The sequence below is a fragment of the Hylobates moloch genome, unplaced genomic scaffold (genome assembly GCF_009828535.3).
Source record: "Hylobates moloch isolate HMO894 unplaced genomic scaffold, HMol_V3 SCAFFOLD_16, whole genome shotgun sequence".
NCBI classification, from domain to species: domain Eukaryota; kingdom Metazoa; phylum Chordata; class Mammalia; order Primates; family Hylobatidae; genus Hylobates; species Hylobates moloch.
In genome coordinates this window covers 48,280,021-48,293,603 of record NW_026652291.1, presented here as the reverse complement: position 1 = coordinate 48,293,603, position 13,583 = coordinate 48,280,021, and the positions used below count along the sequence as shown (strand labels likewise).

The 13,583-nt window shown below is 39.9% G+C and overlaps 1 protein-coding gene across 8 annotated transcripts in view; it reads right to left on the bottom strand.

Annotated features, from left to right (window-relative positions):
- The window catches only part of EXOC5 (exocyst complex component 5), a 115,115-nt gene extending 101,548 nt beyond the window's left edge, over positions 1 to 13,567 (bottom strand). For all 8 annotated transcript variants that reach the window (XR_009210165.1, XR_009210166.1, XR_009210163.1 and 5 more), the window contains exon 1: positions 13,291 to 13,567. Coding sequence is in view for 2 of the 8 variants with exons in the window: in XM_032134970.2 (XP_031990861.1) it covers positions 13,291 to 13,317 (27 nt within the window). In the remaining 6 variants the exon portion in view is untranslated. The remainder of the gene's footprint in view (positions 1 to 13,290) is intronic.
- Between the last annotated feature and the right edge of the window lie 16 nt (positions 13,568 to 13,583).

The following is a 13,583-nucleotide window of genomic DNA, read 5'->3' as shown; positions in this document are numbered from 1 at the left end:
TTTAAATTCTGGACTATACAGAACTCCTAAAATTCAACAACAAAAACAAGTAATCCAATTCAAAAATGGGCTAAGGACTGAACAGCTGTTTCTCCAAAGACATATAAATGGCCAATAAGCACATGAAAAGATGCCCAACATTGGCTGGGCACAGTGGCTTACACCTGTAATCCCAGCACTTTGGGAGGCTGAGGCAGGCAGATCTCTTGAGGTCAGGAGTTCGAGACCAGGCTGGCAAACACAGCAAAACCCTGTCTACTAAAACCACAAAAATTAGCTGGGTGTGGTGGTGAGTGCCTGTAGTCCCAGCTATTTGGGAGGCTGAGGCAGGAGAATCACCTGAACCCGTGAGGCAGAGGTTGCAGTGAGCCCAGATCACTCTACTGTACTCCAGCCTGGGTAACAGAGTGACTGAATCTGTCCCAAAAAAAAAAAAAAATGCCCAACATTACTAATATTTAGGGAAATACAAATCAAAACTACCATGAGATGCCATCTTACACAGGAAATGGCAAAGGGCCTAGCTATCAGAGAAGTAAGAAAGATTGGAAGACCAAGGACAAGGAAGTCTGGAGTAGAGGCATATGGATGATACAATGAAAGAACTGTCCTCCCAAAATTCATAGGTTGAAGACCTAACTCCCAATGTGATGGTATTTGGAGATGGGACCTTTGGGGAAGTAATCAGTGTTAGATGAGGTCACAAGGTACAGGCCCTCATTATGGGATTAATGTTCTTACGGGAAAAAGAAACATCTCTCTGCACACACAAAGAAGAGATTATGTGAGCACAAAGTGAGACGGTAGTGCCTACAAGCTAAGAGGAGAGGCCTCAGCATGACAATTACCTTGCTGGCACTTTGATCTTGGACTTCTCAGCCCCAAGAACACTGAGAAGTAAATTTCTGTTGTTGAAGACATCCAGTCTACGGAATTTTGTTATGGAAGCCTGAGCTGACTAAGACAGACAGATACATGAGACTGGATGCAAAGTATGAAGTTCTTTGTATAACATGTTAACACCAGGGAACATATAGCATGAAAGAGGAACTAAGCAACCAAGTAGAAAAAATGACTTTGCTTGGCATTAGCACTCTGAGCACATGAACAAAGCAGACACCGTACAGAGACAACATGGCCCCAACTGCAAGGGGTCTTACTTACCAAGGCTGATCCAGCTACTGTGAAACCAAATATTTAGGCTAACAGTGACAGAGACCAACTCTAAGCCCCTAAAATAGCCCCATTCAAGACTAATCACATGGTTGCCAAGTTGACTACACTGGGCCCTTTCCACCCTAGAAGAAAGAATATTTTACTTTGATAGAGAAACATTTGAGTTGGATTTGCCTTTCCTCAGAGGGAGTGTTTGTTCCTCTGGCACAGGACTCCACATACCACATCACACCAAAGGACCCAGGCACCCAGTTTACAGCAAAGGAGGTAACCACGGGATTCACTGGTCATATCATAAAGCACACCAACCAGAGGTAGGCAGCCTAACAGAGCACTGGAACAGCCTGATGAAAGCACAGCTGAAGCACCAGTTCAGAGGGCGTACTCTACTAAGATGATGCACTGGTCGGGTGTGGTGGCTCATACCAGAGCTCAGGAGTTCAACACCAGCCTGGGCAATACAGTGAAACCCTGTCTCTACTAAAATACAAAAAATTAGCTGGGTGTGGTGGCGGGCGCCTGTAGTCCCAGCTACTCGAGAGGCTGAGGTAGAATTGCTTCAACCCGGGAGGCAGAAGTTGCAGTGAGCCAAGATCACACCACTGTACTTCAGCCCAGGCGACTGAGCAAGACTCTGTCTCCAAAAGCAAAAAAAAAAAGAAGCACTATTCTCTAAGATGCAGCATATATTCTGAATTAAAAAGCTTTATATGATGCTGTGACTCCTATAGGAAAAACACATGAGTCTGGCAACAAGGGGTAAAAGCAGAAAGTGGGTTCACTTATATCATGACTCCCAATTTGTGCTTAGGATCCCTGTGACTCTAGGTTCTTCAGGAATAGTCTCGGTCCCCAAAGAAGGAACATTTTTGCCTACAAACCTAGTAAGAGTGTCATTAAACTATAACTACAAGTACTGCCTGGTCATATTGTCTCCTTATATCTAGGGAATAAGAAGAGGAGTGATCATCTTTGGCTGGGGCAATCAACCATAATGATCAGAATGAGGCACGGCTGCTAATACACAATGGGGGCAGAGAGCAGTATGTTTGGCACACAGATCCTCTCAGGGATCTCTTAACACTCCCTCAACCAATTCTGAAAATGTATGGACAAGTGTTACAACCCTGGCCTAAAAAGGGTATTGTAACCAGTTAAGATACCAAGAACATCAGACGTATTAGCTGAAGGTAAGGCAGAGTTACAATCGATAGCAGAGGTGAGAGACAGTGAATATCAGTTGCAACTCTGAGACCAGCTATAGCAGTGGGGGCCACAGTTCATCTCACTAGCCTTCTTCTTCTAATTTTCCTCCAGGATAAGACCCAACCAGAATGTCAGAAGGGCTGCTCCCCAAATGTATATGAAGCAGTGAAGTCTACTAGTGGAACAAGGGTTGTCTGTGGTGGACACAATAATGTGCCATCCAGATTGCCCTTCAAGAAGGGACTTGCTCAACTGCTAATAGTGCTGTCAACAAAAAGCCTTCATGGGCAGTATTTTCAGGGACTTCATCAGATGCAAAGAGCCACTTCACCCAATGTCATGCCTTTCCCAATGTGAGCCATATCCAATGACTGATTAAGATGGGAGTATAAGGGCCAGACCACCTTGGTCCAAAGCAGGACAACTCTGACAGGTCATTTTAGTTTCAGACCTCCCCACAGGAGCCATCAACACTGCCACTGGACCAAAACTGTAACTCTACTTCTCCACATGCCCAATCTTGTATCCTTGCCCTGCCCCTCATAAATGTTCATCCAAGGCTACTTCCTAATAAATATTCTGCATACTAAACTGTCTCAAAGTCTGCTTCCCAAAAGACCCAACCTGCAACACCTTAGTAGTCCAGTCAAGAGATGGCAGTGACTCAGATGAAGGTGGCAGTGGATGAGGTGCTGAGAAATAGGTTCACGAGGTTTTAAGGGATGCATTCATATAAGTTGCTGATAGATTGGATATGTGGAGAAAGAAAAAAAAGGAATAAAAGATTACTCATAGAGGTAGAGGTTTGCAGCCAGGACAACTTTGTGAATAGTGGTGCTAATTACTGAGATGGGAAGATCAGGGAAGGAGATGGATGAGGGAGCAGTGAAACAAGAGTTTTGTTCCACATATGTTATATTGTAGATGCCTATTAGATATATAAGAGAAATATAGAGCACATAGATGGAAAAACAAATTTTTACTACACGGAAGAAGCTGGAGCTTCACAAAATTTGAATCATCAACATATAGATGGTTACCTAAGGACTGGTTGAGATCTAGGAGGAAGAAAGGCATGCCAACATTTGGAGATAAGAGGAGGAAAACAATCCAACAAAAGAAAGCAGGAGGCACCAGTGCAGGCAGAAGAAAATTAGAAGTCAGTGTCCTGGAAGCAAGTACACATTTTATCCTCAGAGACAAATTATCACAAGGGTTTAGGAGAAGTCAGCAATTGATCTCCAAAGGATGGAAGTTCCAAAAAAGCAAAGTATAAAAATAAATAAATAAATAAATAAAAATTTTTTAAAAATTCTACTTATATAAGCAAATAAATCCTAGTGCCTTGCTTTCTAATACTTTATCTTGCTGCAAAGGCGCTTACAGTGAGAAAAAGCCAAATTAACAAATCCGAAGACCTCCAAATGACCAAGCCCTCCCAAAAGACTTCTCAAACAGTTCCCTGTAATACAAATACCTGTAAAAAAATTTTTAAATCCTTTAGAATTTTATAAGCCTAACAAAGGTTTAGCTTCACTTTGTTTTGCTACAGTAATCAAAGCAAAAATTACCAAGCCAAAACAAAAATCTATAACTATGCATTAAGATACTATCTTATGAAATTTAGCTTTACTTAATTGGTTGTTATATTGCTCCGTTAAACTGATTTTATATGCTTTACAAATGTTACCAATTGTAATATTAAAATATGGTGTTTGTCATTGTGGAAGACAGTGTGGCGATTCCTCAAGGATCTAGAACTAGAAATACCATTTGACCCAGCAATCCCATTACTGGGTATATACCCAAAGAATTATAAATCATGCTGCTATAAAGACACATACACACATATGTTTATTGCAGCGCTATTCACCCTAGGGTTCTTATCTTGTACCACCTACCCAAATTTCTCTGTACCTCAAAACAGCCACTATTCCAGTCTTCTTTTCAAGCCCATGCTACTCCTGCTTCCTAACCTGTGGCCAGGTAACTCACCCCACCAAGTATGCCCTTTCTCCTCCAACAATTCAAACACTGCTATACCATTACTCAAAGCCTGGCTCCATTCCCATTTCCTCTTTGAAGGGTTCCTTCCCTACATGGTCTCCACTAATTTCTCCACTCTTAAACCCCTATAAAGCTTAAAAATTCAAATCCCAACACAGAATATTACTAATTGTCATTTTGTCATTTATTGATTTAGAATCATTTTCATAAGTTTCACTCTTTTCTCCATACTTAACTTGAAAGCAAGGGGAGGCTGTGTCATGCATTTCTCTTGCTTTCCAGCTGTAGTCAACAGAACAATGCTGAGCATACCAAAACACTAGCTAGTTGGGGCCATGGCTGAAACCCCTGCAGAGGGTCTTGAAAGTCATGCTCTTGATCCATATATCCAAAACCAAAAAGGCAGGACCAACACCCAACAACCCAGAAATAAAGAACAGGCATTACATGGTACTATCAATCCAAGATTCTAACAGAAACCAAATATGAGCCTAATACAATTCTGGCACTACAAAGAACTAAAGAATTTTGCAATATTTGGCCTCTACTTTCTAACCTCATTTTCTTTGATTTTTCAGTGAGATTCTTTACGTGTTTTCTGTATTTCTTATTAATAAATAAGTTATATTTATCGACTACTGAGTTTTTAAAAAAGCACCACAAAATATTTTGTCTCAGGCTAGCAAAATGGATTTCAAAGGTAGTATGAAAAGGTAGAAAAATAAAGCACATTAAGACACAAATATAACTAAGGCAAAATTTGAAAAAATATTTTGAAAACTACATGCACAAACACTACAAAATAAATAATTTTACTTTTTAAAATTAGTCAATTTTAACATTCAATCTTGAAGTCCTTTACACTATGAAATTAGCCAATTAATCATGTTATCAACATTGTTTTGAAGACTAAATGATGGTAGTTTAGAATCTTACAAAATATTTTAGATTTTCTTAAGCAAAATATTTTTCCAGGATAGAATATATCTCATTTCAAACAGTAAGGTAATATATATGACGTCTAGGTCCAAAAGGGAGAGGTAACGAATGCTACAATTCTTGTTATACTAGTCTCAGCAGAATCATATAATTAGACTTAAAATTTGTAATGCAAGAATGTTCTTTAAATATCATCACAACCCAGCTCTTTCATCTCATTTTTACATATAAGGAAACTGAGGAAATGAAATTTAAGTCTTATCAAGGTACTAAACCAGTATTCTAACCTAGATATTTTTCCCACTCTATTATAGTGCCTTAACATTTATAGACTGTGAAATTACTTTAAATATTTAACAAAATCTGCCATTAGCATTTCAAATCAAATTAAGTGTATTTACAAATATACGCGTTAAATATTCTTACAGGCATTTAATAAACACCTTGGAAATGAAATTAAACAAGTGAAGGAATCATTTGCTTCGTTTATTATATCCTGAATAAGCAAAGATATATAAATAACTATATTTTCTTATTTTCATATTTCAGCTTCAAGGAAGTAGCATCAGAAAAGTTTGCTAAGTTTTAAAAATACATATATACATAAACTATTAACAATCAAACTTTTAAATTATTTATCACTCAACTAGAACTTTTCGTTTAATTTGTAGGTTATATGTTTATTTGCAGAGTGTTACATGAAATCGCAATCCACTTGCAAGAGAACAAGGCAATCAATCACTCTTTCAAATCTCTCTCACACATGTGGGCACACACACACCTCAACTATCTAATTTCCTGGGAACACCAGGGATTCAGTATTTTAGATTAATTACACACATGTGCAGTCTGTAATACTGTCCTCAATTTAATGACTTGCTTATTCCAAAAGTTCACTTCCAAGTTGCTTTGACTGGAGAACTCAAAAGCATAAAATACTTAAATGGAACTCTATTACTCTTAAACATCAACCTCTACCTCTACCACTGTCTCCACTAAGACCAGTAGAAGGCTATTAGATCTTGGTGTAGGTAAGAAACTGATCGGCCTCTGTTTCAGTTATCTATTGCTGCCTACCAACCACTCAAATAGTTAGTGGCCTAAAATAACAATAATCATACTGTTCACAAATCTGATTTGAGGAGGGCTCAGCAGGGAAACCCGGTCTCTGCTCCACATGAAATAAGCTGTGGCTGCTCAACTTGGCTAGAAGATACTCTTCCAAGATGGCAAGTTGGTGTTTACTGTTAGCTGGGAGTTCAGCCAGAGCCAACGGCAAAGGGCCTTGGTTCTTTCAAAGGGCTGCATGGAGGGCTTTCTCTTGGCATGGGTGCTAGAGTCCAAGAGGTTAGGTCATCAAAGGTAAGACATCTGGCCCTCTACGGGGCCTAACCTTGCAAATCACTACATAGCATCACTTCTATAGTCATAGGCCTGTACAGATTCAAGAAGTGAGCATAGACCCTACTTCCCTATGGGAGGGGCATAAACAACACAACGTAGGATGGCAGATCTTGTGACCATCCTGAAAAACATAACCTTCCACAGCCCCTTTTTGTAATCCTCTCCTACTATAATCTCCTACTTCTTGGATCATTTACTCTGTCAACTGAGACTAAGAAGGCTGAAGTCGTTCCCTCCTTGATAGATCTCTAATCTAGTCCTCATCTCAATCCATTTAAATTGAAAGTGGCCAACACCTAATTTTTTAAAATGGATACTACTCTCTTAATAGTATGCTCCTAAGCAATTTAAATTTCTCAATTTAGTCATCAAAAAAACCTTCTGAAGTAGATACTATTATTTATCCCATTTTACAGATAAGAAAACTGAGATACAAAGAGGTTGGGTAACTTGCCAAGATCACACAACTAGTAAGGGGCAGAGCTGAGAGATGTCATCCACCTCCTGGCTAACTTAACACCCATATAAAGTGATACTCCCTAAACTGCGATGTCTAACTGTGATCTCTTTCTGAGTTACTAATTTATATTTCCATTTGCCTTGTGGACTTCTTTACCAGGATGTCTCACTTAAAAACTCAAAGTGTAAATATATATGTATGCATGTGTGCGTGTGTGTGTGTGTGTGTGTGTATATATATACACATATACACATTCATATATATACACATTTACATATATATACACACATTTATATATATATACATATATTTAATGAATATATTATTTTTTCTCCCTGCAAGGGTCTTTCCAATTTTCTCTGTCACAGTTAATGAATCACCAACCACCAACTTTTCAAAGTTTACAAATTTGGAATTTTAACTCCTCAGTAATCAAATTCTTTTAATTCTTCCTCCAAAATTCTTTTCAAATTTCTTCTCTGTCAGCATTGAATTAGGTTAGAATTTCATCTGGCTAGATTATCAGTCAATAGATAATTCTGGAACACTTACCAAATGACAAGAACTATGTCAGGTTGCCCATGATCCCTATTTTCCCAGGTAACTTCCCCCATCGAAGGCCATTCTTCACACTAACATTAAAATTGTCTGTCTCCCTGACCCTTACCCAAAAAAAGTAAGGTCAGCCCTCTTGCATGATCTATAAAAAGCCTTCTTAAAACTTCCCCCAGGCTGGGCCCAGTGGCTCATGCCTGTAATCCCAGCACCTTGGGAGGCCCGAAGTGGGAGGATTACTTGTGTCCTGGAGTTCGAGACTAGCCTGGGCAATACAGTGATACCCCATCCCTACAAAAAATAAAAAATTAGCCAGGCATGGTGGCACATGCCTGTAGTCCCAGCTACTCGGGAGGCTGAGGTGGGAGGATCGCTTGAGCCTAGGAGGTCGACACTGCAGTGAGCTGTGATTACACTACTGCACTCCAGCCTGGGTGACAGAGCAAAACCCTGTCTCAAAAAAACAAAAAAACTGGCCAGGCACGGTGGCTCATGCTTTTAATCCCAGCACTTTGGGAGGCCGAGGCGGGTTGATCATGAGGTCAGGAGTTCGAGACCAGCCTGGCCAACACAGTGAAAGCCCATCTCTACTAAAAATTTAAAAAATAGCCAGGCATGGTGGCGGGCGCCTATAATCCCAGCTACCGAGGAGGCTGAGGTAGGAGAATCGCTTGAAACCGGAGGCAGAGGTTACAGTGAGCCGAGATTATGCCACTGCACTCCAGCCTGGGCAACAGAGCTAGACTCCTTCTCAAAAAAAAACAAAAAAAAAACAAAAAGCAAAAAAACGAGAAAACTGCCCTCGAACTCCTATAGTCTCAATGCCTTGCCACCACTCGCTATTTTTAAATATGCACATACACATCCTAACTCTTCTCAGCTGCCTCACCTTAACAACAAACTGGAGTCATCTTGTGTCTCTGCCTTGGAATGCCCTCCTCCTGTTTGAAAAATCTCTACTTATCCATCAACATCCAATTTCTATATGCCATTACTAAATGAAACCTTTCCTAACAATCCCTGGAAAAGATTCTATACTCCCACTGCACTGTATTAATGTATTAACATGTCTGTCTTCCTCAACCAGATGCTTAACTCAACATCTTTTAACTCTAGTACCTGGAATAATGTCTGGCCTACACATTCATTCAATGTTTGCAGAATGAATACATTTTATCATATACATGATACTACAATTGGTAGCCAAGGTCTATAAACACTTAACAACTAATATGGTTAAAATAAATAGCATTTCAGCACCTTGACAGTAATGGGATGCTCCTTACTTGTGTATCTCATGTTCATTAGTATATACGTGGCTAGCTAATTAAACAAGAGACATCATTTTCAACAAGTCTGTTTAAATAGCTTTTGTAATTTAGCTTGAAAAATTAAGAGACAAATAAATGTGGGAAAATGTGTTCTTCAATATTCATACTCTAATTTGGAAGTCAAACAGCCACTGCTATCATAGCCAAATTACCTGACCTCAAGCACTATTATCAAGTAATCTACATTTACAGAAAGAAAAAAAAATGAATTTTTCCAAAATTAAACCCCAATTTACCTTACATGCCACTCCTCCTCTTTATGTGTGCTATACTCCAGCCAAAATGAATGTTCCCCTTATCTCCAGGGCCTACAACCCTCCCTTTATGTCTTAGCTTTTATAGTCTGCTTTACTGAAAAGTCCCTCCTCCCAGTTCCACAAACTCAAATCTAATTTACCCTCTGTAGATAATTCAAATGCCACCTTCTAATCCTTTCTTTCTTCTAGAGGTAATCTTCCCATCCTCTCAATACCTATGGCACACCTAGACCTCTTTGAAACCATTTATAACCTTATTTTTAAGAGTATAGTATCATGTATCTACCTTCTCTCCCTCTATTTGATAAGGACAGGTTCTACACTTAATTCAATATTTTCCAAAACATGTACCTTGTAATTCACAAAATTAAGTTAACAAGCAGTAGAAAATAAAAGTCTCTTAAAAAAAGAAAGAAAACAGTCTCATGGTGAAAAAAGTTTGGGAAATGGACTTATCATCATCTTTAACATATTAAGGTATACTGCAAATCTCCAACGACAGACTATGCTCATTTCCATAACTTATTTGGCCACTGAACCCTTTTAGTTTTTTTGCGACACATCTCGTAGGATTAATATTTCTATGGCATGCCCTTTGAGACATGCAGCCTCGTTAATTTCAGAACTTTATCTTCAACTTAATAGGTACTCAACAAATATTTGTAGAATGAACGAATAATTAACCCTAGTTACTAACCAAGAACTCTCCCATAATGGTAGCCTAAACAGAGAAAAGGGAAGACTCTTGAAGAATTATGGGGGAAAAAAATAAGCAAATGAGAAAAGAATGTCCTCAGTAGTACAATAAAAGGAGACAGGAATATTTGCAACAACATAAAAAGAACTTCTGGTGGGGCACGGTGGCTCACACCTGTAATCCCAGCACCTTCGGGGGCCAAGGTGGGCAGACTGCTTAAGCCCAGGAGACCAAGACCAGCCTGGGCAACATGGTGAAACCTTGTTTCTGCAAAAAATTTTTAAAAATTAGCTGGGCGTGGTGGCAGGCACCTCTAGTCCCAGCTACTCTGAAGGCTAAGGTGGGCGGATGGATTGTGCCTGGAGGGTAGAGGCTGCAGTGAGCAGTGATTACCCAACTGCACCCCAGCCTGCACGACAGAGAAAGACCTTGTCTCAAAAACAAAGAAAAGAAAATTTAGAAAGGAATTTCTGAGCCCAGCCACTTCGTATATGTAGAAGATACAATTTATCTACACCACATAAGAATCCTTATTCAGAATGTCTATCCTGAGGAGATTTAAAAACACTTTCTTTACAGAAAGATCTGTCAACAAAAGTTGAAACTAAGAAGGTATTCCGAGAAACTTCCAGGATATACACTATTACAATAGCCAAATCATCTACTACTAAATCATTTCGGTCACCTGAGGAAATATATTACAGTTTTATTTTGTTATATGAAGTTGTTTCCATTAAGAGTCATGGGACCAATAAGATTTTAAAAGAAGCAGAGATAATATAATGAAATTTCATGGATTCAAAAGCTTAATTTTGTTTTCATTTAACTTCTCTTAGGATGAAAAGTGAAAGCATAATTCTATTTAATAGTGCATGAAAATCAGGATGCATAAAAACCAAACATCCTTGACTACATCCTGCCTTCTGTTTTCCACAGTTCTCCAGCTGGGACTAAGAAAGGGAAGCAGGAGAAAAAGATGCTTCCTGTGACTTGTACTACTACCTAGATGCTATGGCAGTAGCTACAGGAAACTGAGCAGTGACAGGATTTTTTTTTTCCTCCTCCCTCCAAGGCCAAGAGATCAACTTTTCACTTGGGGATGAAAACTTACTCAAGAGTAGAATCCACTATAGGGCTGGATTCATAGCAGTACAAGAAAAGATCAATGCACTTCTTAATTATAACTATTAAAACTTAATTGTAACTATTATGCTTTTAATTTTGACGAAGCAACAAGCTACATATAGTCAAGAAAAAAAGTCACATAAATTTTAAGATCTATAAATATGTTTAAATTTGTTCTAAAAACCCTCTGGCCTAAGGGTAGTCTAAGGGCTACTGTCTCTATTACCATTGAATCTTACTGGTTACCATATAATTAAAGTCACTAAATTACGTAAATCTTAATCTGGTTTAACTACTTAACCTAATGGCAGGACCCCAGAAAGCAAAATATATATTTCCCCATCTCCTCCCCTTCCCCGCTAGGGAGAAGGGAAAAAAAAAAAAATCAAACGTATTTCCAAATAAGTTACTGAAATCATGTGGTCAAACATTTAAATAAAAATATACTTAAGATGGTCCAAGGTACAACTGGAACCGTCAAGCAGGACTGACTCAAAGGATAATGTCTTATGAACTGTATGACAACATATATAACAGTTTTCGGTTAAGAACTGGTTTGTCAGCAAATATGTTAATTAAAGATCTCATAGAACTTCATCGTGTTCTCCCTTTTTAAGATGTGAAAAATAAAACAAGGAACCACAGCACTACTTAGTACCTAGGGACACAGTAAAAGTTCCTAGCAGGAAAAATGTCTCCCCGTTCTTGTGTCAATAAACAGACGGCACAATTTTGGAATTACAGAAATTAATGTAGTAGCATATCTCCCAACCCATAACTGAGAAAATACAATATCTCTGAAGTCTTTCTTGTAATTACAATCCTTCATTCACAAATTACTGTCTTACTACAAATTATAACAATAACATATATTACTCCTCTCAAAAAAGCATTATCTATCCAAAAGCTGACTGATATGCAAAATACAGTAACAATAACAAATGTAAATTTCCATTTGTTATTAAAACTGTGACATTCAAATTGTAAGCCACAAAAACTGCTGAATCTTAGGCAGAAAAAGGACACCATTTTCACTTATGGAGAAGTTCCCTATTGTGGATTACAGTCTTCTCAATTATTACACTTTAGTTACTCAATGTGAAACACAAGCACACACACAAAAAAGGGGTCTTTCCTTTTTCTTATCTGTTTTCATTTCTTTCACACAAAGAGATGCTTTATACGTTTCATTGTTTTGTAGTCCAATTAGAGTTTTCCTATTCTATTATCTCAAACTTTTATCACAGCTTCTTACAGCGGACTTCACGAAATTAAATTTTAAGGTTTAGATATTGAAAACGCTAGAGGAAAGACATTAGTATTCTCACTATTACGTATTAAGGATTCTCTAGCTTGCAGTTAGGTGATTTTATAATACGCGTAAATGCATATAATACACTTAAGGTGCATTATATATATGAAACGAAGTGTTCGTTTTAGTTTTATAGTCTTCATTTTGGTTTTATAATACACGTAAATGCCTCAAGTGTATTATTATGCATTACATGAAATAAAGTGTTCACTTGAATTTTGCCTCCCTTCAGTCGAAAGAGGTAAGTAGGCCTTTATTGTCCAAAAAAAAAAAAAAAAATTGTCCCAGCCTTTCAAATGTAAGGTTAAACTGGCAGGCCTATGAATGCCACCTGCAACCTTACTAATGGAATAATTATTCAAAACGAGAAGCCCCCAAGAGTCCCGATCTCAAGCGGCTTCCTCCTATTATTCCCGCGAGGATCCCAGCGACAAGACTCGCCCAACCTGAGGCTCCTGGCTCTCTTTCCTCGTCCTGAGTCAGCCCTTCCCACTACTCATCCGGAATAGACATCTTCCAACACCCGAACCTTCCAGACTCCCCCTCTTGCCCCCACAGACAAAAGCAACCCTCCTCCCTTCGGACACCCGGCTTCCCCTCTCTGCCGACCGGCCGCCCAGCCCACCTCGGCCCCAAGCACCCCTCCCCCATTTCACGCTCCGCCCGCGCTGACACGGAGCTGCTACCCCAACCCTTCAGTTTCGCACCTCTCTCCCGAGGGCTCCTCCTGTGCAGCCAGCAAACGCCCGCTCCTCGGCCCGCCCACCCAGCTGCCTGCAAACCCCGGGCCTGCCCCTCCCTGTAGAGCCGCCAGGGCCCACCTCGAAGAGCTCGGCCGTGGTAGCCATCCCGGCCGGCTGAGAGGCTCGCCCCGCACTGGATGCCGTCTCCGCTTCACATGCTGCGCCTCAGAGGCGCGGCGCACAGGTCTCCGTTCGGCTCGCTAGCTCCGGCTCCGGGCCGCCACGGGCTCCCCAACTCCCCACAGATCCCAGGCGGGGCGGGAGAGCGGCCATGAAGCGAAGCCGCCAACGCCTGTCAGCTGCCTCCTGGCGCCGCCCGCGCTGCTCCCATTGTCACCGCCTCATACGCCGGAAGTGGAACTGCGCGCGCC